Genomic DNA, 24,462 nt, shown 5'->3' on the forward strand with positions numbered 1-24,462 from the left:
AATATAGAAAAAAAAGAGAGAAGAAAGAAAATAAAGAACTAAACTACTATATAAAATAAAGAAGTAATATACTTTAGTTATTTATAATAATTATATTATTTATATTAATATTATTAATTATATAATAAAGAGCATACCATAACAAAGGCTTTATACTAATATAATAATATTATATTAATAGTAATTCTATAATATTACTATACCCTTAATATGCCATACTAATAGTTATTACTATTTTAAGAAATCTTAAAGCTATATATAACTATGGATAGTTATTATAGTAAGAAGGGGTATAATTTATAATAGATTAAGTATAGCTTCTATATTATTTTTCCTTAATTTATATTATACTTATAGATAGCTATATTAAGTATACTATTTTTAATTACCTATTTTCATACCTTAAGATGCTTATAAAAGACTACTATAAATATAATATATTATTAATAAAGATATATATAGACCCCCTTATCTGATAGGTTAGGAAGATAAGAATTAGTCTTATTATTAACTAATATACTATTCTACCATACTATTCTAACTAAGTACCCTATCCTTTATCATTTCTAAGAGGCTTACCTAGTTAACAGGCTTATCTACCCTGTCTAGTGGATTATCCTTACACTAAGATAGTTTAATTTTATTAAATATATTTTTTTTCTTTCTTTTCTTCTTTAGAGTAGAGTTATTAATAATATCTTTATAATAATATTTTTCTTTTAAGTCTAAAGGACTAATAAAAAAAGACTTAATCTTCTTAAAAGTAAGAGAAATAATATTAAGATAATAATAAATTATATCTAGCTTATTAGCTATAAAGTAACTAAACTAAAGAAGATTAAAGATATTATAATTATTATTAAAAAATATATTTATCTTTAATATAAATAGAAAAGAAGTAAAGTTTATTATAATCTTATTAATTTTTAAATATATTATAGTAGTAGGGCTAGAATTACTAGGTAAGAATTCTATAATCTTTTTATAAAATATTTTTAAAGATATTAACTTAGACTTAATAACTTCTCTATTAATAAAAAACTAATTAAGAATTAGACTTCCTTCTTTAAAAATTATAAGTAGATTATCTTTTTTAAAAATTATTTTACTCTAGTTAGTAGTATATAAATAATAATAAAAAGAGAGAGTTTATATATATTAAATTAAGAATTCTAGCCTTAATTTCTATTAATATAATATAAGTAGGCTATAGCTTTATTATTCTAAATATAATTAATATAAATATCTATAAAGAAAGCTTACTATTAGTTATTAACTAAAAAATAAAAGATAAATATATATTATTAAAATATTCTTATATTATATTTATAGGATTTACACCCCCCTTTATACTTAATTCTATATTAATAGAGAAGAATAGTATTCTAATAAATCTTAGATATAACTTTTTTCATAATATTAATATTATTTTAAGATATCTACTTAATCTCTTAAATAATATTTAATAACTTAATAAAACTTAACTAAATCTTATTTAGAGTAAAAGTGTAAGATCACCTACTAAAGGTTGATATCAACTGGTATTACTTCTAAAGTAAGTAGGAAGAGTTCTAAAGACCTTCTCTTTAAAAGAAGTATAGTCTACTAGACTTTTAGCTTTAAGTAGTAGGTTCTACTATCTTATACTATTTTATATAGAACTAATTAAAAGTCTACTCCTTCTAGGAATAAATAACTAGCTTAAAGGACCTTATATATTTTTAATTTAATTATATTATACTATTACTAATTCTATTATCTCTAAATAATTATTTTCTATAATGGGCCTCCAGCATATAAAGATTTAGAATTAACTTAGTATAATCTAGATAAATAAATTAGTCTATATCTATATGAATAGTAGGGTGTTGGATAGGCTAGATAAGGGGTAGAATACTAAGCTAGATAGTAATCTACTAGATAAGATAGATATTAAATAACACCACTAAGCTATCTAATATGAGGCCATCTAGGAAGCTAATTTAGGGCTGGAAGATAAAGAAATTCCATATATAAAGATCTTCTAAGATAATCTATAGCTTGATATTAATGATGAGGGTGATTTAGGAGGTAATTCTAGAGAGAAATTAGCTAATTAGCTTACACTACTATAGTAAGTGCTTGGAAAACAGCCCTAAGAGGTGTAAAATTAGATTCTACACCTAAGATTTAGTAGTATTCTATGTTTTTACGCGTTGAATAGCTTCATATTTGAATTTTTTTTTGTGTTTTACTAGGGGGGCAGCTGTGTTGCTAGATACCCTAGATTACTAGTAAATTACTAGTAGAAGTGGGTCAAAATAACACACTTTTTTATGTTAAGAAAAACACCCAGAAAACCGTGACATTTTAACATTTTGACATTTTAAATACCACCCCTACCTCCATCAGCAGGACCCACTCCGTCTCCTTTTCACTTTCTCCGAAAATTGCCATCCGTGTTCTCTCCGACGAAGTCAAACGAGCCAAGTCTTCCTTTCTACAAACCACAACCCGATCCTAAATCATACCGAGCATCTACCGGTCATCGGGACGAGATGGAACCCGTCAGCTATGTTGACCCGAATCTGACTCGGTCGGACCTCCTGGTTCTGCAGACCCTGCTCTCGGACATTCAGGCACAATCATCCGGCCCGAAACCCGCCGTTCAAGGTAGACATTCCCTTTCCATGTTCGAAATTATGATCCGCTGAGACCCTCAAATATGTCCCATCCCAAAACAACTCGCAGTGCAAATCTGTCCCTGAGCAACTGGAAGCCTTCAACAATCCTCAGCATGTTGACTTTGAGCCTACCGTCACCATGACCTGGGACGCTGCTGATCTCAAGGCCAAACTCCCGTCTGCTGTTAACCATTGGCTCCTCCAGCCATACATTCACCTGGGACGAAGAGTTGTCCGGGTGGAAACTGACGTCGTGATGCTCACTCATCTCATCCTGTACTTTACCACGTCCGTCCCCAGTGCACTCTACCTGTACTATCACTTCACTTGGGTCCATGGCGTCCTTCACTGGATCATGCAGTCGTACTACGTGGGAACCTACACGCTCATGATGCACCAGCACATCCACATGGGCGGAATCCTAGCCAAGCGATTCTGGCTCTTTGACTCGCTCTTTCCCTACATCACCAATCCACTCATGGGACATACGTGGAACTCGTACTACTACCATCACGTCAAGCATCACCACGTCGAAGGGAATGGACCCGGTGATTTATCCTCGACAGTCAGGTACCAACGAGACGAGTTATACGACTTTCTGTGCTATGTCGGCCGATTTCTATTTCTCGTGTGGTTCGAGCTTCCAAGCTACTTCTTCCGAAAAGGCCAGTTCTTCCAAGGTCTCAAGGCGGGTTTCTGGGAGATAGGAAACTACCTCTTCATCTACGGGATGTATCGCTTCGTGAATGCTCATGCAACGCTCTTCGTTTTCATCCTTCCCTTGTTTCTCCTCCGATTGGGCTTGATGATCGGGAACTGGGGACAGCACGCCTTTGTTGACGAGACAGACCCCAACTCGGATTTTAGGTCTAGTATCACCCTGATTGATGTTCCGGTACGATTGCCTGTCTCCCTTGACTACCGCCGCTAACAATAACAGAGTAACCGCTTCTGCTTCAATGATGGCTACCACACCTCTCACCATCTCAACCCCCGCCGTCACTGGCGCGAGCACCCGGTGGCGTTTCTCAAGCAAAAGGACCGCTATGCGAGCGAGCATGCGCTGGTCTTCCGCAATATCGACTATCTGATGATCACCTACCGGCTCATCCGGAAGGACTATATGCATCTGGCCAAGTGTCTGGTCCCGATGGGCGATCAAATTTCCATGTCGGTCGCGGAGAGAGCCGCCATGCTGCAGAGCAAGACCAGAAAGTTTACCGAGGCGGAAATTGCGAGGAAATTTGGAGTGAGTCGGTAGACATCTTACCCCGGTCGGTCGCTATCCCGGCACCAGCACCAGTCCTGTATATGATGGTTCCTCGGCACAATCATGTATATATTTAATTTCTCTGGTCCTTACCTATATTTTCAGCTTTAGATAGACTTAGCACGACAGTCAAGGAACTGTACATGTCAAACCAGCGAGACAACAAATAGAATCGATTGCTGTAAGCGATTGACTTGTCCCTGTTGATCTCTAGTCTATCTGTCTAAGAATGCTATGCACACATTCGGCAGTTTAGATGAAGTATAAAGCCGAAGTCCAATCTATTTCCCTCCGTAGTTCGTGGATCTGTTCCCTGGCCACGCACGCGCAACGGACGGTGACATGCATACCCGTCACTCCACACAGCGTACGTGAATAGCTCAGCCCGACATCCCACCTTCCTCACTCCGAAGGGGAATCTTCCTCCTCCTTGGCTGGCGCAGGTGCCTGCTGCATCTGCATCCGCCTCATCATCTCCGCAGCCTCGAACGCATACTTGCATTTCATCCGCAGCGCCCCACCGTAGCGATACATGACAAACGGGAAGGGCATGCAAGCCAATGTCAAAAAGGCCGGTAGAGAGCTCGCCCAGTGAATCCCGAGACTGTCATACATCTGGGTAGTAAACAAGGGAAACACGGCGCCGACGATCGAGCGGAAGATGGCCGCGGCTGCAAGGACGGAGGCGTGCGTGGATGGTGTAAGCGTCAATCAAGTAGTTAACCATCGGCAGGATGACGAGAACGCAGCCGAAGCCGAAGGGTGCGGAGAGGATGATGCTGACGGACCAGTGGATGCGGGGGTAATTGGTCCAGGCGAAGCCGAACATGCCGACTGGTAGGGCGACAGCGATGGCGGGTGGGAGTCGGGATTCGGCAGTTGCTGATTTCGATAGCAGGAGTTTTGTATAACGTCTGTTGTTGTCGTAGATGGCGTAGACTAATCCGATGATGATACCGGCTGCAATACCCATGAAGGCGAGCCCGCCGATGCCCTCGCTCCAGCCGCGTTGTTCGTTGTAGACGATGGGCATGGCGCTCATGAACATGTATACGGTGCCGTAGATAATGGCCATGTAGAGTGAGGCAACCATGACGATGGGCTCCCGGAAGAGCAGGACCCAAGGCCGTATGAGAGCTCGCTGGAAGACCTCTGACGGCTTCTTCTTGCCTTGGTTCTTTTCGAGAACACTGATGTAGACCTTACCATTAGCCTTGGACAGTTGGTTTGCCCTCCTGATCAACAGCACCGGGCCATATGTCTCCGGGACGAAGATGACGCCGATGATACCTATCACTCCGATAAAGATGCAGCACACCCCCTGGACCCATCTCCATCCAACGTTTTCGGAGACGAACCCGCCAACGATCGGACCGAGGATGGGACCAAGAAACGGTGCGACACAGTACAGTGTCATGGCGAGGCCTCTCTGAGCCGGGGGGAAGAGGTCTGCGATGGCACCGCCCGAATTGACCAACGGTGAGCCACCGAATGTGCCACTGAAGAATCGCAACACCAGGAGGGTGGCGACGTTTCGACTTCCAGCGGAACCTCCGGTGAAGGCCACCATGGCGACGTGAGAGACGATCCAGAGAGCTTGTCTTCCGTATAGTTCGGATCTACAAGGCACAGTTAGGTTGGAAGTTACCTGCGTATGGCAGATAAAAGAGACTTACTAAAGAGGAACAGGTTGTCAGCTGGTGTATTAAGGGCTTCAAATAGAGGATGCGCTTACCAAGGGACCCCAGACTGCTGGGCCAATTGCAAATCCCAAAACAAAGAGGGAGAGACCAACTGTAAACACCTCTGTGCTGATGTCGAAGTCTGGAATGAGCTCGTTTGCAGAGTATGCCGAAGATGTAAAGGTGATGGCAAAGACAGAGAAGGTCACAATCGCCGTGATGAACCATTTCCTGAATTGAGACCAGTTCATCAGGTTTCCTGGATCATCCTTTTGGAATTCTACTATGAAAGGGTCTTCTTGGGTGCCTTGACCATTATAGACGCGGGTTTGCTGGACCTCAGGATCCGCGGCTGTCTTGGAGTTGGCACTGGATCAACCTGGGGCGCCTCCCTGGAAGCTATGCGCGCAATCTATCGCGGCGTAGTTATCCCGCAGCTCCTATATAGGGTAGCAGCATGGTTCAGCCCTGCCAGCAGGCTGATCCCAGCAGGGGAATAGACTAAGGTCATTAATGAATTCACTAAGATCTAGAAGCGCGTAGCTATTCTGATTAGTAATGCCTTCTAAGAGACTGCTGCAGCTATGCTAAACATGGAACTACACCTACTACTAATCCACTTATAGATGCAGTAGATCATTAAGGAAACTGCTATCTAAATCTAGATAGGACTATACTTTATGTGCCCGCAAGGACTTATAGGAAAGCTATAACTAACTAGAGAAATATAGCAGAGTGGCCTTACCCTGCTAGAGGTACTTAGGAGGTAAGGTAGCCTGCTAGCCCCTACCCTAAGATACCTAGAAGAATAGGAAATATAGATAGTATATATACTCCCCCTATAGGAGCTACCCCTCTATTATATAATTAAGAATCATGAAGCTATACTAATAACCTATAATAAGATATATAAAGAGGTAGATAACTAGTATATAATTATCTATACTAATAGCAGCAGCTACCAGGGCTATGTAGGCACCTTAGCTATCTATCTCTATAACTAATAGATCTGCTAAAACCACCTAGGCATAGAGATAGACTTAACTATATATACTACTAAGCTAGATAGAATCTATATAGTAATAGATATAGCTATAGAACTAAGCCTCTATTTACTCACCCTCTTTACTAATAGCTAGGCTACTATCTAGATAGTCTAGAATCTATATCACCCCTCTAGCTAATACATTCTGTATACTATATATAGAAGTATACAGGCCCTAGGGGCATGTGGGCTACCTCTAGAGAATATTAAGATATACTAGATCCCTGCCTATATAGGTGTGGCAGGGAATAAGGCTATAGATAAGATAGTAAAGGAGGCTACTATATAAGGTAGTAAGATTAAATTAAGCTTAAAGAAGTAACTAGAATAACTAATTATCTAGCTTACTATAGTAGCTAAACAGGCTGTCTATTAATAAACCTAGTAATACTAGAAGAAATAGTGGGAGATAGAGAAGAGGGCTAAGCTAATATAGTAGCTAATTAAGGCCCCCTATAAGAAGAATCTAGGGCTCTATAAAGGCCTACTAAAGCTGTATATATTAATTATTATCTAGATATAGACTATATAGATTAGTCTATAATACTTTCTCTTTAAGATTAAGGCCTATAACTTAGACTAGTATAGCTATAGAGAAGAGTCCTAAACCCCTAAGTATATTCTCCTATAGTATTTACTATATATAGAAGCCCACAGGAAGATAATTACTAAGCTATATAATATAGAGGGAATCTAGGGGAAACTATTAGACTATAATATACTTATATCTAATCTATAGGCAATCTACTATATTACTAAATTTATGTACTAAACAGGCCTGCTTAGCTAGTTTTACTATGCTGAGATAACAGAATTAGTAGAATTAACAGGGCAGGACCAGGAATATAGAAGCCTCCTACAAGGCTCTAGAATAGATATGGAAGATGATGGTTAAATAGACTAAATAGCTGCCTAGGAAGGGTCTTCCTAGGCGCGGAATCACACTATGCTTAGAATAACTACATAGAATAAGGTGGGATAGGTATTACATTAGATGGCATAGGGGAGATGTAGCTAGGTGGCAGGCTACTTTAGTTATATAATCTACTTTTAATATAGCTATATACCAATTTCTTATGTCTTCTCCACATTTATGGGCTTTATGGATAGGTATTTAGTTACTAGATTCCTGCTTTATTTGGTGAAGCGCCTGCATAGCTAATTACTTCAATAGATAGGCTATATCAGGTTAATAGAATCTTGATTGATTGATTGATTGATTGATAGTCTTGGAGTCGGCTTGTTGAGACATGCTTCAACACTTGAGCGTTCAAGGTTTATGAAAGGAATGTCACGGAAGAAATGAGTGATAATAAGCATGCAGTATTCCATTTATAAATTGCTCTGGTCTCCAAGATTTATAGCTGATGTGACAGTCTCAAAAAATGTATAGAGGCGGACCTCTGTTTCATTGGCTGTCATGCTTGCACTGTTCAATGCGCGGAAGTAAAGCTGACTGGCTGAGACATTCACTTCAGCCAGTTATATAGCTTTCCGCTACGGAGATACGAGTGAGCGGATAATAACATGATTGGTAGCTAGTTTAATGCATTGGCTTTCCAATGTCTTCGTGTTGTCTGAAGTGCGGACATCTCCAACTCCACTGCCTTTGTTCATGTAAGCTTTAATGCTTTATCTATGGAACGAAGCAACTGGTGAAGTTGATGTATTGAACAAGTCTCGCAATATGAGAAACCATCAAGAAAACATATCGAAACCATTACGCAGGGAGCGGTTGAAAACCTCCATCGCTTGCCAAGCTTGTCGGATGAGAAAGTCGAAATGCGATGGCAATCGTCCGGGTATCCCTGACCCATTCATAGTGTCCTCCTAAAGACTGACTGACAATGTCGTACGCAGCCTGTACTAAGTGCCTGCGACGAGAAAAGCCCTGTACGTACAGCATTGATTCCAGCGCCATCGAGCGACAAACAAAACGCAAACCCCTTGTCCCAAAGGTGCGAACAATCCGCAGTCACATTCCCTTTGCGGCCTCGTCTCCAAATATAGGAGCTTACCCGCTTGCGACTCCGTCGACCTTGTCCAGATCAGAGCATGTCGAGGAAAGCCAACAGCCAGAGCTTGATCGGGATCAAAACCGTGCGTACTACAGCACCCATGGACAGTTTGCTGGCGAAGTCGCAGCCGCAATAGATGTGAGAGCAGGACTCGTCCCGGCCGCTACTTCGAACCTTGTTCCATTCGTGGATGCGCCGTTGTTCGGGGTGTTAGACCTGCACTCTCCGTATAGTGTTCTAATTTCGGCCACGGAATTGCCTACCCGCGATCATGCTGATAGCCTTGTCTGTGTATATTGGCAATAAGTCGATCCCTTGGAGCCGGTCTTGAGTAGAGAACGCTTCTTACACGATTATGAGGCAACGTACTCTCGACCTGATGCACCGCTCCACGCGGACCGTGATATCTGGCTCAGCATACTCAACGTTGTCTTTGCCCTAGCAGTGCAGAGACAGGAATTCATTCCTCCACAGCAACGTGACAAAGAAGGGAATCGCTTTTTCCAGCGCGCCTGGGCTCTTCTCCGGCCCGAGACAATCCTATGGAAGCCTGGAACGCTCGAGCTGGTCCAGTGTTTGATGCTTATGAATCGATACCTCCACTGCACCAGCAACCAACTGAAGACATGGATGACAGCGGGGTTGGCAATCCGGATTGCGCAGAGTATGTGTTGCCATCTGCCCGAGGGGTCTTCAGCCAAGCATTCTTGCAATGACAGGATGTTGAAACAAAAGGTATGGGCTAGTTGTGTAGCCCTAGACCGGTAGGTTCCCCAGATATAAACAAATGTAGTTTCGAGTCATCACTGACTCAGCCAGATGCGTTTCGTGGTCACTCGGCCGGGCATCGGCGCCGTCCTTGATCCCCTTACCGAACAGGCTAAGGCCATGTCTACACGGGGAAGCTACCTACAGGGCGGTAATCATGCTGAGCATCTTTCACGAGAGCTTCATGAAATTGGCAACCAGATTCAGTTGGCACAGACACAGACTCGCAATGCTCTCGCTGCCAGGTTGGGACTGCCTCGTCTATATCAACAGGACGACTACCACGCTGTGGCGGTGCAGCTAGACGCCTGCCTCAACAAATGGGAGAATGGTCTTCCCAGCGACTGGAAATTGCAGAATATCAACAAGGTTGTCCACAGGATATCGTGAGCAGAGCGATATCTGCTTCACCTTCGGTATGCCACTGTTCCACTGTTTGTTCGTTTCAAGGTTCAGTCAGTAAGTAGAGAAAACAACCTGACTAACACCGACATTAGTCTCCTTCACTCTCGAAACGTTCTGTACAGACCTATGATCGCACGCCTCTACTCCATGAAACCCCACCAGGCAACAACCCAGCCACAACCCAATCCTCCAAGCCTAAGCGATCGTCTCCTCAGAGAATGCGCCGCAATGTGCCTGGAAGCCGCGCAGAAGCTCACCTCGCTGATCATCGAGACCCTGGAGCCAAACGAACCAATGGGTCTCCTGCCCTGGTGGTATCGAATCTACTATCTACATATCGCAGGGACCAACTTTCTAGCGGACCTGTTCACCACGTCGGTGTCGCAATCCTGGAAAGAGGTCCTGTCAGCCCTCCGCGCGCATGAGCATTTGAGCATGTATGTTCAACAGTGCATCCGGACATTTGAGATGCTCTCGACAAGGATCTTGGAGACGCAATATACCACCCCGGATCGAACTGGGGGGATGCCGCTTGAGGAGGCGACATCTGGGTCGCTGTTCGATAACATATTTCAGGATTTAGGGTTTGATTGCGATGGTTTTCTCTTTGGAATGGAGCATTTTACTGAGGGCATACGACCTAGTTCGAGCTGATAAAGATAAAATGATGAGATTTTGTGGTAGACATAGCATAAACAGCAATTCCTATACAGTACCCGTCGGAGACGGTGAAGGACACAAATAATCCTTTAACTGGCTGGTAAGCCTGGTAGCTAAGTCTTTAGGACCACATACTGGCTCCATCACATAATCCAAAACATTTCGTATCGAATACTTGAGAATAGCTCTATGAGAACAAGTTCGGAACAGTAACTGTCCCACCGTCAACATGAGAAAGGATCTAAACCAAGACAGGTCTAGATGCTTCGCTTGGATCTTGAATCTCGTATTCCGTCCAGCCGTCAGACCCGGGTCTCTTTCCCCTCAACGCATATTTGGTAGTTGAGAAAGATAGTGACCTCCAGTCAAAAAGCAATCCGGGACTAAGAGACAATATCGCCGGCTGGAATAGGATGTCTCACATCACTCCCAAGACCCAGCAAGCATATGATTACGAGCCTCTGCCCAACCCCACATCAATCCGACTCCTACGAGTGGACCAGAAAGACCCCGATGGCTTGATACACTGCACCATCAAATCCGTCGATTTGAATGATGAGCCTCTGTACCATGCCATGTCCTACACCTGGGGCAACCCGCACAGCGAACTCGCCCAGGCCCAGGAAACTCGCGACAGGTACTCAGAGAATTATCCCCCAGAACACAGAGAACGTATATCTGTCAACGGAAAGTTATTATACATCACGCGAAATGCGTATGACGCGCTCGTCTCCATCCCCAGAGACGCATGGGCGAAATGCTGCAACCGAGGTAATCGGAGGAAACTTCTCCGGACATCGCTTCATTGGGCGTCTATCGCGGGGAAGGAGGAACTGATTCAGCCGCTTTTGTGCGCTGGTGTGGATGTTAACGTCAGTGATGAATGGTGGGTTACGCCGTTGAGTTACGCGGCGCAGGTGGGCAGTCGCGAGGGCGTGGACTTGCTGCTTTCTGCTGGTGCGGATGCGCGCATTGCGGATAATCGGGGGAATACTCCGCTTGACTATGCGAGGCAAGGTGACTATACGGAGATTATCCGGTGTCTGGAGGAGGTCGAGCAGAAGGGAGGGAGACTCGAGCCGCGAGCAGGTTGGCCCGAAGGGCCCGAGAGATGGTGCTGGATCGACCAGATTTGCATCAATCAGAAGGATATCGCGGAGAGAGGAGCGCAGGTTGCGATCATGGATCAGATATACAAGAACGCAGCTTTTACGCTTGTCTGGCTCGGACCCGAAGATTCCTACGCCGATATGGCCATCAAGACCATCGAGAAACTGGATACCGCGGCAGGAGACTTCATCCGAAGCACGGAGATACAACCATATAGAGAGCAGCCTGAAGAGATCTACGATGCTGCAAAGATACCCTATGTTTCGATGGAAGAGTGGACTTCGCTCGCCGCCCTCTTCCAACGTCCATACTTCAGACGGCTCTGGATCGTCCAGGAGAACATCCTCTCGGACATCATCATGGGCTACTGCGGGAGTCATGAGCTCCCGTGGAAAGCATTCCACACCGTGGCACAGCAGATCTACTTTCGACAAAAGTTGCTGGGTCGACCGACGTCAACTGCGTTTATTGCGCCCCATCGGCCAGTGTCAGCTCTCGAAAGCGAGATGGTATATCTCACGCAGTGGCGGGAGCGGTTGCAGGAGGGAGACAAGGCCACCGTTCCTCGGGAGCTGTCGCTGGAGAATCTCGTCTTCGACACCTGGACCTTCAACGCAACCGATCCTCGCGATAAAATCTTTGGGCTTTACGGTCTACTCAGTGAGGGCGGTACGGTCGACTGGCATCCGGACTACTCTCAGTCCGTAGGAGAAGTGTTCGCCCAAGCGACAAAGGAGATTATCCAGAAGGCAGGCGAGTTGCGCATTCTATCCGCCGTTCACGACGAGTCCCTCCGAAACATCGTGGATCTACCCTCTTGGGTTCCGGATTACAGCGCGAACTTCTGCAATATGATGTGCGCCAATCATCGTGCAGCTGGAGTTACGGCCATGAGATCCATCCTCGGTAGCTCGTGGAACAAACTTCCCGTGACTGGTGTCAAGTTTGACTCGGTTCTCGCGATAGGAAACACCACCAGCGGACCAGGCCAGATGTCCATGTTCTTCGATCAAAGGTGGCTGGAACTCGCGCTGCTTCTCCCTGTCCCATGCCACACCGGCCAGACGAGGACAGAGGCGCTGTGGCGCACCCTCTGTGCGGACCAGGCGCTTGATGGCTCAACGCCAGCTCCTGCGTCCTACGGGGACAGTTTCAAAGCAATGGTGTGCAGTCTCGTCTGCGTCAAAGCTGCCGAAACAGCGCGCGCGGCGGAAAAGGATCCGGAGAATGTCATTGATCTCCTCTCGGCTTCATACCATGTCCGGAAGACCTGGTCGAGCCCACCTCTCTCGGAATTGTCGGTGGAGGAGCTCACGCGTGCTGTCGCAGACCCGGACACGAATCTCAGTCAGCCGGATCGCCAAACATTGTCTCACTTGTTGTATAAGTTGCAGTTTCTTGGAGTTGCTGAAGACAAGTGCTTTACACCCTCTATCGATGAGGTTGAGAAAGTATACTACAGTTCCTCATGGCTACCCTGGGATGAGAGCGAGACATTACAGCTTCCTAGAGAGGGACAAGAGTTTTACAATGCGTTGAGACAGAAACATGGTCGACGGAAGCTATTTGTCACTGCTAATCGATACCTCGGACTGGGACCGGCCTCGATGGTGGTTGGGGATGAGGTGTGGGTTTTGGCGGGCTCGGGCGCCGCGATGGTGCTAAGAGGAGCTGAGAGGGAGCATGAATTCCGTTTGGTTGGGGAAGCCTATGTGCATGGGATTATGAATGGGGAACAAGCTGGAAATGATATGAAGTTGCGGGATATTAGTCTAGTATAACAAAGTTGGATAGATTTCACTCGATAATCCCAAAATGCAAGTTGACCATATTCCAGACCTTTTCATGATCTCGATGTAAGAGTACGTCGACGCTACGTTTGTAAAGCCCACCTCCCTTCACAATATGGGCTCAGGCAGTATCTACCGGGCATGCGCCGGCAGCCGAAACCCTAGAAATGGGAGGTATTTCCCCGGATGCCAGGAGACGAACAATGCCGCACATGGGAAGATTGGCAATGCATCAAAGACATACAGGCACCACTCGTGCAGATTAATATATCCGTCCTTGCTTTCAGTAAATTCGACCAGACGGTAGACCGAACGTATCTGCAGACAATAGTCAGTGATAGTCCAACATGAGAAAGAAGCTGTATAACACTCACAAGAATCATCAGAGTAGACAGGTTGACTACTCTCAGCAGAACATTCCAGTTAGCACTCTTCCTCGGGCCACCGGATCTTGCACCGCTGCTCTCAAGCATTTTGAATTGCTCGCCAACAGACTTGGCGAACTATTTCGACGTGAAGTTGAAGCGAAACGCAGCAATGGAGAAGAGCCCAAACGCGATCAACTGGACTATGACACCAATCAGTGCAATGGTGCGACCATGGTTGAACTTATCCTTTGCACTACTGCTGGTACCGTCGGCAGATGTGATCAAGACTGCACCGCCTAGCTGAAGCAGCAGGGCCACAATATCAAAGCCCACGAAGATCGGGGTGATAAAGCGAGGAGGAACCCAGCAGAGTTGAAAAGTTCGTGCTTCAGCTGGGACGATGAGGAAGAGGATACGACCGAAGAGGATATAACAGCAAGCGGCCATCAGGACGGGCGCGAGGATGATAAGAGAGAATTGAAGTACGTAAGGGGAGCGTTCAGAGACGTGCTGGGCCGATATAGAGCGGGAAATGAAGCCTATTGCTTCCACTTTGATGTTTTAGTTAGGATAGTTGCCAATATCTGGTGCCTTCATCGCAAATATGCACTTACTAGCCACTGCAATAACCATGATGATCCACACCCAAGCTCTGTATCGGATCCATTGAAAAACAGCCAGGACAAAGGTGACCGAGTACAAGACTGCAAACACAATGGCAGCACCTAAAGAAGGGCTGTATTCGTAGTAGGACGCCTTGTACTCCCGTGGCAGATGCATTGGTATAATAGGAAACATCCGTTATCGAGTTCGAGTGTCAGAAAATAGACTATACTGTCTCTGATGTTCCGTGTTGCGGCCTCCGCTGGTATATATAATAGCTCCATCATGAACTAAATGCCGTTCAAGGATCGGCACTCGGACACAAACGCGTAGTCCGAAGAAAGGGAATGTATTTCGGGACACCGCCACACTTTTCAGTCTTTAGGCAGCTATTATCTCTGTCTCACAATCAAGTCTGTCCCCCTGAAGAATCCTAAACTTCAGATGTTTGATGAGACAAGAGCTGCACTGAAGAGGACAATCTTCCAGCCAATAAAAGGCATTTTTTTCCCATCTCGGTCAGCGGACTTCGCTTGGAGAACCAATTATACGGAAGGAACTATCCTGATTGGGCTAGCGAGGACGAAATACTTGCCTCATTTGGCAAGCGCGGTGGGCGCCTCGCTACTGCCTAAAAGGGTTAGGGTCAGCATCGCCTCTTTCATCGGTCTCTGTCTACGGAGATGTTTCATGTCATCATCTACGACATTCAAGCTTAGGAAAGGAGTCTCCTTTCCGGCAGTCGATGTGTGGCTGAAGATGATGCTTGATAGTGTGACATCTGCGGCTCTCAAGCAATAAGCCTAGATCGATCTTTTCCACACATCCAAGATCTGGCCGATCCACGTCTTCTAAAACTATCCAGTTAAATCTAATTCATCGGCAAATACGGATCTAATCTCCTAAACATCTTTCATTTAATCAGGGAGTACATCGGTCCGTCAACCGTGCAGCGACAAAAATGCCTTTTTGTTGTCGTCCAAGCAAATTTTGTCTTGGGTGCCGCCAGGGACGCATCAAAGTAGGCGATCTTTCGCAGCAGGGCAAGGAACCATACTGACCTGACAGTGTGACATGGCCGTCCCTGCCTGCTCCCAGTGTAGAAGAGCTGGCAAGGAATGTGTGGGCTACCGAGATGAGCTGCCTCTGTTGTTCAGAGACGAGAATGCTCGCACCATCAGACGAGCTACAGCTGCCAAGGTTCGATCCAGAGCTCAAAGAAAGGATGCAGGATGCGATTCCACTTCTTCACCTGGTTTGCAGCTTATGAGGTCTGGTCATGGGACTATCACGGCTACCTCATTACCCTCAACCTTGCCATGCCTTGACATGGACAATCTTGGGCTCCAATTCTTCGTCTATCATTTCTCCACTTACGCCTGGGCCGGCCGATACCCACCTCAGCCCATTGCATCTCCTTTTATGCACCGAGTCAGTGAAGACGAGATGCTAAGAAGTGCGGTCGCTTCGGTCGGTTTAGCTGCCCTCTCGAATATTCGAAAGGATGAGGCGATCTTACGTGGAGCACGCCAGCAGTATGGCCAAGCCATCAGAGTAATCCAGAACGCATTGCGATCTAAGAAGGCTTACCTACTGGAGGATACCATGAAGATGATTTTGATGGTGGCTCTATTTGAGGTAGGAGGCAGCTACCCATCCCCTTGCAGGGGATAGTGAATCTGATCGTCGTCAATGCAGATTGTTGACGCCAGCCCGACGTCAAAGTTATCATGGATTGTGCATTTGCAAGGTGTAGCAGCCTTGCGGAATCGGTCACCGCGAGACTTCTTCCGCAAGAACCATCGTGTTCATATCATGTTCACATTTACTTTGATTTTCAAATACTTTCAGACCGGAGGACGGTTTCCATTGGAGTTAGAAAGTAGGTCGGCGCCGGATATACCGGTTGAGGCCGACGATGATCTTCCTGCCGTCTCACTGATCGAGATCCTCCTCAAATTCATCCGTCTGCGGGCCTGTCTCGTTGATTACAATGATCAGCCAATAGGTAATGCTTTGACGGAGGCACTGGCCTGCGAAATGCAACTCGAGGTCTGGTCAACTAGCCTTCCTGCCAAATTTGGTTGCATGGAGAAAGTTTCAACAGACACCTCGCAATACTTCCATGGTCGCTTCCACCTTTATCAGGACGTCTGGGCTTCGCGAATTTTAATCTATTATCGCGTGGGCCGTCGCCTGGTGAACGAGCTGATATTACACCTCGCGTCCAGATGTGAGACCTCAACGGAGCAAATACTAGAGACGGCTCATGCCAGAAATACGATTATTTAGATGGCTGTCAATATTTGCGTAGCTGCCGCAAGTCAGCCTCTGTTTCTGGATTATATGAGTCTCAACAAAAGAGATTATATGAGCCTCAACAGAAACGACGCAATGCCTCCGCTTAGTGGTGTCTTCATGTTGATGTACCCCCTTGCGGTGGCTGCATCTGCGAGTGGGGTGTCCGATGACCTCCGTGAATGGGTGTTGCATACTCTCGATCATATTGGTCAGACCATGGGTATCCGTCAGGCTTTGTTGATGAAGGCCGAGGTAGCACAGTCCTATCAGCACAGGGTCCAAAGTCAAATATACTGCCATCCTACGGAGACTTCATCGAGCCTCTGAAATTCACGCGTGTAAAATCGCGATGCATGCTTAAGCTGACTGACACACGTATAGACCGGTCCCGAGAGCGCTCTCGTCCGTCTACATTGTCTGCAAATTCACGTGAAAAGGGCGGCATTTTCACTTAAATCAGCACGACGCTCAAACACATTATCATATTCTCAAGTCTGTTTTTGGTCGCCTGTTGAAGGGCTGCTCTTATCAATTCCGCATACAGAAGACGGGTAAGGTACAATTTGCAAAACTGGCTGCCTGTCTCCACTCCTCAGCCCTTTTCTTAATAATAATGGGTCCATAGCATGTATGCTTTTAGCCACAGACCTGCCAAACAACGTTGATACAGGGTCGTTGGGTGTATAATATTCGGGTTCAGACAAAGGGGGTAACGAAGGCTGAACAGGGCAAGCAAAGAAAAAGAAAACATACGGCGGACTATTTGTACAAAAGGGACTTTTGGATTTTTTTACTGTTTACCGCATGTATTACCTATTGCCACTACCTCCACACAATATTAAAAGTTATATCAATATCAAATTCTCATATAGTAGGGATATCAAATTGAATCGAATAGTATCAATATTAAATTCTTATATAGTAGGGATATCGAATCAAATTCTCATATAGTAGGGATATCGAATCGAATAGTATCAATATCGAATTCTTATATAGTAGGAATATTAAATCCTTATATACTAAGATAGTGCCCCTATATACAGAGTAGTTAGAATTTATATATTTAAGACTTAGGGTACACCCTACCACTTATACTACATATTCAGAATATATATAAGTATAGTGGTATTTAATATCCTACTACTATACCTCTATAAGAATTATATATTACTACTATTCGATTCGATAACCCTACTATATGAGAATTCGATTCAATATTGATCAATTCGATATCCCTACCATATGAGAATTCGACATTGATACTATTCGATTCGATATCCTTACTATATGAGGATTTGATTCGATATCCCTACTATATAAGAATTTGACATTGATACTATTCGATTCGATATCCTTACCATATCATCATATGAGAATTCGATTCAATATTGATACTATTCAATTCGATATCCTTACCATATGAGAATTCGATATTGATACTATTCGATTTGATTTGATATCCCTACTATGTGAGAATTCAATATTACTGCAGTGCGTGCAACTGTAGGGAGGGTAAGTGTAGTGAGATGTAATCATTGTAAAAAAACCAAAAGTCCCTTTTGTACAAATAGTCCGCCGTAAAACATACAACAGCTAAGTTAGCTGGGCCTGCTGAGGTAATCAAAACAATCATCTTGAGGACTCTTGCTAGGCTTTCATCAAAATTGTCTTCGAACATTACATTCGCAATGCCTATAATATCCCGCTTCTTGGTCAGAGCACAAACGGCCCTTCTAACGTCAGCTAGAGAGACTCGGTCGCACTTTTTAAGTCGACGTTGTTCTCGTCGACTTCCGGAAGGCCAGATGGCTACTATTGTCGGGGATCCGCGTGATTTCTTCAAATATACAAGTGGACGGTGGATCTGGGATGAAGAGGAGCAGCTCCGGGAAAGATACCGTGAATTTGATATACTTGAACTGCAGAAAGTCGCGATGGAAGCCACGTCTGGTGCGTCTTGTGTCAGCATGGAAAAACTCAGGGAAGGGTCATACAACAAAGCTTTCCGACTCACTATGGCCGACGGCAAGGCGGTTGTCGCTCGAATTCCGAATCCGAATGCTGGACCAGCCTTCTTGACGACAGCATCAGAGGTCGCAACAATGGATTTCGTGAGCAACCTATCGACTATGCACGTTTCCGCGCTCATGAAATACTAATTTAACGCGACCCCTAGTTAAGAACAATACTCCAAGTCCCAGTCCCCAAAGTTCTTGCGTGGAATGCCACAGTGGACTCGGCGAACCGTGTAGGGGCGGAGTACATTATCATGGAGCATGCTCCTGGTAAAAACCTCGCAGATCATTGGGCTGATATGGACCTTGAGCATAAGGTCCAAACGATGAAGGATATTGTAACTATCCAACAGAAGTTGTTATCAGTGAGGTTTTCTGAGTAAGTACGGCTACGAGTCAATAACTAAAATCCTCTATCTAACCAAAGCAGATACGGGTGCCTTTTTTTCAGTAACGACGCGCCGCCGGGTTCTCATCCTGCAACAGTCCAAGGGAACGAATTATCACATGGAATTAGAGAAAATATTGCGGAACAATTTTCTATCGGACCAGTGGTCGACACGGAATTCTGGCGTAAAGAGCGAGGCGATATGGATATTGATCGCGGACCATGTATGCATGCCTGGCCATTTGTCTTTGACCCGAAACTAATTATTTATCAAGGGGCGTCTGCAGTGGACTACTTAAAGGCTCTTGCGCTTCGAGAAATAGCTTGGATCCGGAAACATGCAACTCCACGCTCTCCCGATGATCCATTATTCGTTTCACCCAGCCAGAACAACCCCACTGAACATATCTCTCTGCTCCACAGATATTTGTCTGCTGCTCCTCATTTGCTTCCCAAGGACGAAGACCTTTTGGGTTCTTTCTTGTGGCATACAGACCTTCGGACGCCAAATATTTTCGTCAACGACACCGGCAATATCACCAGCATTATTGACTGGCAGAGCACGTGGGCAGGCCCCTTGTTCCTGGAGGGCCGTCATCCCCATTTCCTCGACTATAACGGTGAACTACTATTAGAACTGCCTGAGAATTTCAAACAGCTTGACGAGAATACGCAAAATACCGTTAGGGACCAAGTCACCAAGTCTATCTTATTATACCTGTACGAAAAATACACGGCAGAAAGGAACCCGGTGTTGAACAGAGTTCTGCGGTATCCGAACGGCAAGATATTGACCGATCCGGTTCGGTTTGTTGGGAACACATGGAATGGAGACATCCTGCCATTACGAGAGACATTAATCAAGGTACAAAAGTGAGTACAGCAGCTGACCCTATTGTATTTTGATCGCTATGCTGAATATACTGGAAGAAAGTGGGACCTGTTAGATGGTACCAATGAGTGCCCGATCAGCTTCTCTCCGGAAGAAATTCACCGACATTACGAAGATGCAGAAGGTTGGAATGAAGTACAGGACTTTTGGGACGCCATATCAGGAATCATGGGCAGGGACGGCTGGACATCGCATGAGACATACGATCAGGCCAAGGCCATATATTCCGAAATTCAGGGAAAAGCAGCCGCTCAATCGAATCACGATGGGTAACTCGCCCCATGATCCAATGTCTAAAAACCCCCACTTCCCTGTCGTGCACATGGATAGCTTTTCCAGATATCTAGTTAGCTTTACATAATCGGTATGATGGGAGACTCTACTGGGTGGTCACCTAATAGTTCAGCATTCTCCGTCCTATCCTAACTAGTTCTACGTGCACGGTTATAATGCAAAGCCAATTGAATAGCACTAATGAGCACACAATAGCCAGGATCGAAACTACAGGGGCTATCACGATGGCAGCTCCAAGGAGGATCCTCCCAGCGAATCCACTAACCCGCTCCGCAGTCCATGGATGAGAGCAAAGAATGGGGATTGATTTGAGGACTGGTGGTTATTATACCGTAGTTCGGGGTGAGTTACTGGTAACCTCAATCTGGATCATAATTCATAGGTCTGAATAGCAAGGAACAACCGGTTCTTCAGTTCCTTTTCACCTAGTCTGAATCCATCTCCTGCCAGTCCAGGTACCCCGGTGCTGCCTTCATCTGCTCCATCAACGCAATTTCTGCCTTCTCTCTCTCCTCCTCCAGATCCTCCTCTGTCTCCACTTCCTCCAGAACCTTCATCTTGATTGATCTCTCGTTCTCGTCAAATATCTTCTTCAAAATCCCGTCAAGGGTCGTCGGCTTGATAATCTCGAGAATAGACCAGGCCAGATCGTCCGTGAAGTAGTACCGCCCCCCAGCCGATATCAAGCCGTAGTGCTCCCCTGACTCCGGGGTGGTGCACATGATGGGGACTGGGTTTTCAAGGCTGCAGCGCTTTGCCATCTTCACCCAATCTCCTTTGACTAGATATGACGTGAAGCCAGGGTCGGTAGTCCATCCTTCGGGGACTTCTCGGAGCTAGATCCTATTAGACTGGATAGCATAGACCTAGGAAAATGAAATCATAACTTACAGTTGGAGAGCGGCTCATGGTTGTGAGGTAGTAGTCTTTAGAGCTAGAGGTGAAGTAGAAAATAAAGACAGATGAAATATGGACAGGAGATAGTGACATAGTGTGCTAATATAAGCACTCTAGTCACATGAGTCATGACACTCATGTCCTTCACAATCAAAGCCCTAACGCAGCATGATGAAGTCCATAATCAATTATTTTTATAGAAAGATATGCCCTCTATTAATCATTGAGTCATGGATAACTGCACTAAAGGGAGAACTTACTATTACATAATAAATACTGAATAAAGCATGTTTGTATAGAAAGCTTAACTATGTATATATACCAGAGCTTATAAGACATAAAGATCACTAAACCTGTTATGTAGTTTCCCTGCTGATATACATTTATATTCATTCTCATTCTGCATAGATACTCTACAGCATGGTTTTCTGACCCTTCCATGCATTTTGTGATGTTTAATTCATAAGACACCTTCAGAGCCTTGGTCTACAGGCCTACTTCTCTACATAATATGTATTCTCCCTCCAATTCAGTAGTTAGGTAATAGTGAATGCTAAGGAGCAGTGAAAAACTATATGGATAATTTTTGCAGTGAATTTGCTGCATTCACCATATCCACTTTCTAAGCAGTATATTCACCACGTAGCATCCTTTTTGCCAGTCAACACTTTCTTGCTTTTCTGCTGAGCACTACTTACAACTCCTCCTCTCTACCGACATCGACACTTCCCTCCGACTCCTAATTCTGGTTGATCTCACACATTGTCTGCTGTCTCTCCTGAACCTTCAAATTCTCTATACCTTCTTTTGCGATAATCGCAGCCGAGAGAACGGACGCTAAGGCCTTATCGGTAGACAGCTGAATTTGAGCAGTGGCACCAGTTTTCCAGGCAACAAGTACATGAAACAGCCATACCATTTGCAAGAACTTGGGAGCTTGCTAACTATGAAATAGATCAACAACTTTCTAGACAATGTTCAGGCGCATCCTATCACGTTCAGCGCACTGACGGCAGTCACTACCGTGATGCGTCGTTGCGGCCTCGCCAACATGTCCAAAGGTCTTTGCATCCATACTGGCCAAGCCAGTATATAGCGAAATTCTATTCGAATGTCGAGTACTGGTCCTTGGCAGACATGCTGGGGCTGTTGCTGGGCCTTCTCAAGCGCAATTTCTATCTGCCACTCACGGCAATGCTCGGCAAATGGTGCCAGCGACTTTGTTCGATATGTCCCGAGTATTTCAATGTACTTGGAGTACTGCGGGAATGGCAGGTACTCGCTGGGAGCTAGTATGTCTGGATACAATGCGGAGAAGACCAGAACTGGGTCTGGCTAGCAGTGCTCAACCGGGCAAGATTCTTGGTGATTTCAACAGAGCGTTTAGACTCAGTGGTTGGTCGCAAGCCTGGTCACCAATTATTCACGGGCGTGGGAAACTCAAAGGCATACTGTTTGGACGCTGTGCCGAGACGTACCCTCTCCGTCTCATGCTCAGGTTTGCATAATCTATCCTCTTCACTAAAGGTCTAACTGACTTAGTTTAGAGACGCGGCCGACAAGCGCTCCATACACGGCTTGGCATTGTATGCGCAAGGTTTGTACGGAAGTGACATCTACGATGACCATCTCTCCGGTCCTATATGGACAAACACGTGGCACCCTTGCTCTCTGCAAGGCATTGATTGAGAATATGGGAGATTCGGTTGCAAATTTCAACAAGTACAACCGTCGGCAGGGTGCTCCTGGTTACAACTTCCCAAATTAGGATCGTTCGACATGTCTAACGAGAAACAACCGCGGGTACACTAAGGCACTGTGAAAACGAGAACAAATTGTTAAAATATAATACCACTATGACTATGGATATGAGACCCTAGACTGATGAGGATCATGCCCGGACGCCTTTTTGGCCAAGTGGTATTATAATTCAATACAAATCCTCTCGCTATCAGCCTCCAGACGCCCAACCAAACGCTGCGGGTTACGCGAGGAGTCATATTGATGGCGTGGCACTCAAAGGACAAATCTTTTGATCAATTCATAAGGTGGTGTAGAAGATACCAATTCATTGTCCTCTCTTACGGAGTACTCTGCGGATCATAAATCATACCTCCACATCCATAGATAGAAATCTTTTACCCTAGCCCTCCAGAGGCAGCTCCGCGACTTGTTATGCCATCATCCTCCATTCCAATCCCCTATTCCCCACTCGGCTCACTATACACATGGCCGAAAGGCACCGGCGTCCCAAAATTCGGGCTCCCATCGCTATGCGTCCCGAGCAACTGGACCATCGTGTACCGCGAATCATCACAAGCACCAGCACTATTGTTCGTAGCATGGTACGCGATCCACGTCTGCGTGGTATCCGGGCTCTGGAAGAACGAGTTGTGGCCCGTGCCATAGTTTCCGTTCGCTGAGGACAGCACACAGCCATTATGCTTGGTCCAGGCACTCGCCGACGTCAGGTTGGTCTCCCCGTCCCAGGTCAACAGACCGAGGCAGTAGTACGGTGTCCAGCAGTACGAGGCGGAGTAGGCGATGTAAGTGACGCCGTTGAAGTAGAGCGCGACGGGGCCTTCGTTGACGGGTGTGCCGTGCGTCTCGAAATCCAGGGTGGGCTGCGAGATGACGTGGATGTTGCCGGTGAGGGAGACATAGTCCGTGCCTAGCTGCTGCAGGCAAATGGACTGGTAGGTTACGCCGTGGAAGCAGGAGAACATGAGGAAGTTGCCGTATGCGTTGGTGCGGAGGACGGAGGCGTCGATGGACCATTCGGTTGTTAGTTGGCCGGTGTAGGCGAATGTGTCCCAGGGAGTGGAGCCGCCTGAACTGTTAGTTCTGTTGAACGGGAAAAGTATATGGTGTCTTACCGGTCAGAACATGGAGCCGTTGGCCGTCGAGATCAGTCGTTTCGCCGGCCGTGTAGTAGATGTACCACTTGCCGCCGAGATAGTGAACCTCGGGAGCCCAGAGATTGCAGCATTGTGAGGCAGTCGAGGTGGAGTAGACCACTTTCTTTGTGGCGGTCTTGAGACCCTCGATGGTGGTTGCGCGTGCCATCTCCACGTCCGTCCATGTCGTGGTCATCAGGTAGTAGTAGCCGCCAGTATACACCATGAACGGATCACTTCCTCCGGGGCTGCGTATGGGGTTTGTGAACGCAGAAGCTGCGGGAGCTAGAGCTAGGAGCCCTACGAGGGCCGTGACGATCTTGGAGAAGATACTCGCCATATTGGCGTTGCGTTATCGCGGATGATCCGCAGTGTATAGTCCTCATGCTGTATGTT

At 45.7% G+C, this 24,462-nt stretch overlaps 10 protein-coding genes across 10 annotated transcripts; 5 read left to right on the forward strand and 5 right to left on the reverse strand.

Annotated features, from left to right (window-relative positions):
• Positions 1–2,537: 2,537 nt before the first annotated feature.
• Positions 2,538–3,924, forward strand: Aspvir_009438 (fatty acid desaturase; the record flags this gene model as incomplete). Its single annotated transcript, XM_043272582.1, has 3 exons — positions 2,538–2,645; positions 2,695–3,558; positions 3,604–3,924. The coding sequence occupies 3 exons, from the start codon at positions 2,538–2,540 to the stop codon at positions 3,922–3,924; spliced, it is 1,293 nt and encodes a 430-aa protein (XP_043128517.1).
• A 616-nt stretch (positions 3,925–4,540) lies between these two features.
• On the reverse strand, positions 4,541–5,503 carry Aspvir_009439 (uncharacterized protein; the record flags this gene model as incomplete). Its single annotated transcript, XM_043272583.1, has 1 exon — positions 4,541–5,503. One exon carries the CDS (start codon positions 5,501–5,503, stop codon positions 4,541–4,543), a length of 963 nt encoding a protein of 320 aa, XP_043128518.1.
• Positions 5,504–8,507: 3,004 nt separating this feature from the next.
• Positions 8,508–10,505, forward strand: Aspvir_009440 (putative transcription factor; the record flags this gene model as incomplete). The annotated part of the gene is made up of 4 exons (XM_043272584.1): positions 8,508–8,910; positions 8,986–9,413; positions 9,498–9,832; positions 9,944–10,505. 4 exons carry the CDS (start codon positions 8,508–8,510, stop codon positions 10,503–10,505), a joined length of 1,728 nt encoding a protein of 575 aa, XP_043128519.1.
• A 419-nt stretch (positions 10,506–10,924) lies between these two features.
• Aspvir_009441 (Ankyrin and HET domain protein) lies at positions 10,925–13,402 on the forward strand (the record flags this gene model as incomplete). Its single annotated transcript, XM_043272585.1, has 1 exon — positions 10,925–13,402. One exon carries the CDS (start codon positions 10,925–10,927, stop codon positions 13,400–13,402), a length of 2,478 nt encoding a protein of 825 aa, XP_043128520.1.
• Positions 13,403–13,543: 141 nt separating this feature from the next.
• On the reverse strand, positions 13,544–13,884 carry Aspvir_009442 (uncharacterized protein; the record flags this gene model as incomplete). Its single annotated transcript, XM_043272586.1, has 2 exons — positions 13,544–13,729; positions 13,786–13,884. 2 exons carry the CDS (start codon positions 13,882–13,884, stop codon positions 13,544–13,546), a joined length of 285 nt encoding a protein of 94 aa, XP_043128521.1.
• A 30-nt stretch (positions 13,885–13,914) lies between these two features.
• Aspvir_009443 (uncharacterized protein) lies at positions 13,915–14,559 on the reverse strand (the record flags this gene model as incomplete). Its single annotated transcript, XM_043272587.1, has 2 exons — positions 13,915–14,330; positions 14,394–14,559. 2 exons carry the CDS (start codon positions 14,557–14,559, stop codon positions 13,915–13,917), a joined length of 582 nt encoding a protein of 193 aa, XP_043128522.1.
• An 897-nt stretch (positions 14,560–15,456) lies between these two features.
• Positions 15,457–16,674, forward strand: Aspvir_009444 (uncharacterized protein; the record flags this gene model as incomplete). Its single annotated transcript, XM_043272588.1, has 2 exons — positions 15,457–16,020; positions 16,081–16,674. 2 exons carry the CDS (start codon positions 15,457–15,459, stop codon positions 16,672–16,674), a joined length of 1,158 nt encoding a protein of 385 aa, XP_043128523.1.
• Positions 16,675–18,488: 1,814 nt separating this feature from the next.
• Aspvir_009445 (aminoglycoside phosphotransferase family protein) lies at positions 18,489–20,251 on the forward strand (the record flags this gene model as incomplete). The annotated part of the gene is made up of 5 exons (XM_043272589.1): positions 18,489–18,794; positions 18,860–19,077; positions 19,150–19,310; positions 19,362–19,959; positions 20,017–20,251. The coding sequence occupies 5 exons, from the start codon at positions 18,489–18,491 to the stop codon at positions 20,249–20,251; spliced, it is 1,518 nt and encodes a 505-aa protein (XP_043128524.1).
• A 446-nt stretch (positions 20,252–20,697) lies between these two features.
• Positions 20,698–21,181, reverse strand: Aspvir_009446 (uncharacterized protein; the record flags this gene model as incomplete). Its single annotated transcript, XM_043272590.1, has 2 exons — positions 20,698–21,108; positions 21,164–21,181. The coding sequence occupies 2 exons, from the start codon at positions 21,179–21,181 to the stop codon at positions 20,698–20,700; spliced, it is 429 nt and encodes a 142-aa protein (XP_043128525.1).
• A 2,189-nt stretch (positions 21,182–23,370) lies between these two features.
• Aspvir_009447 (glycoside hydrolase family 43 protein) lies at positions 23,371–24,406 on the reverse strand (the record flags this gene model as incomplete). The annotated part of the gene is made up of 2 exons (XM_043272591.1): positions 23,371–23,999; positions 24,046–24,406. 2 exons carry the CDS (start codon positions 24,404–24,406, stop codon positions 23,371–23,373), a joined length of 990 nt encoding a protein of 329 aa, XP_043128526.1.
• Positions 24,407–24,462: the final 56 nt, after the last annotated feature.

The sequence above is a fragment of the Aspergillus viridinutans genome, assembly GCF_018404265.1.
Source record: "Aspergillus viridinutans IFM 47045 DNA, scaffold_8, whole genome shotgun sequence".
Lineage (NCBI taxonomy): Eukaryota > Fungi > Ascomycota > Eurotiomycetes > Eurotiales > Aspergillaceae > Aspergillus > Aspergillus viridinutans.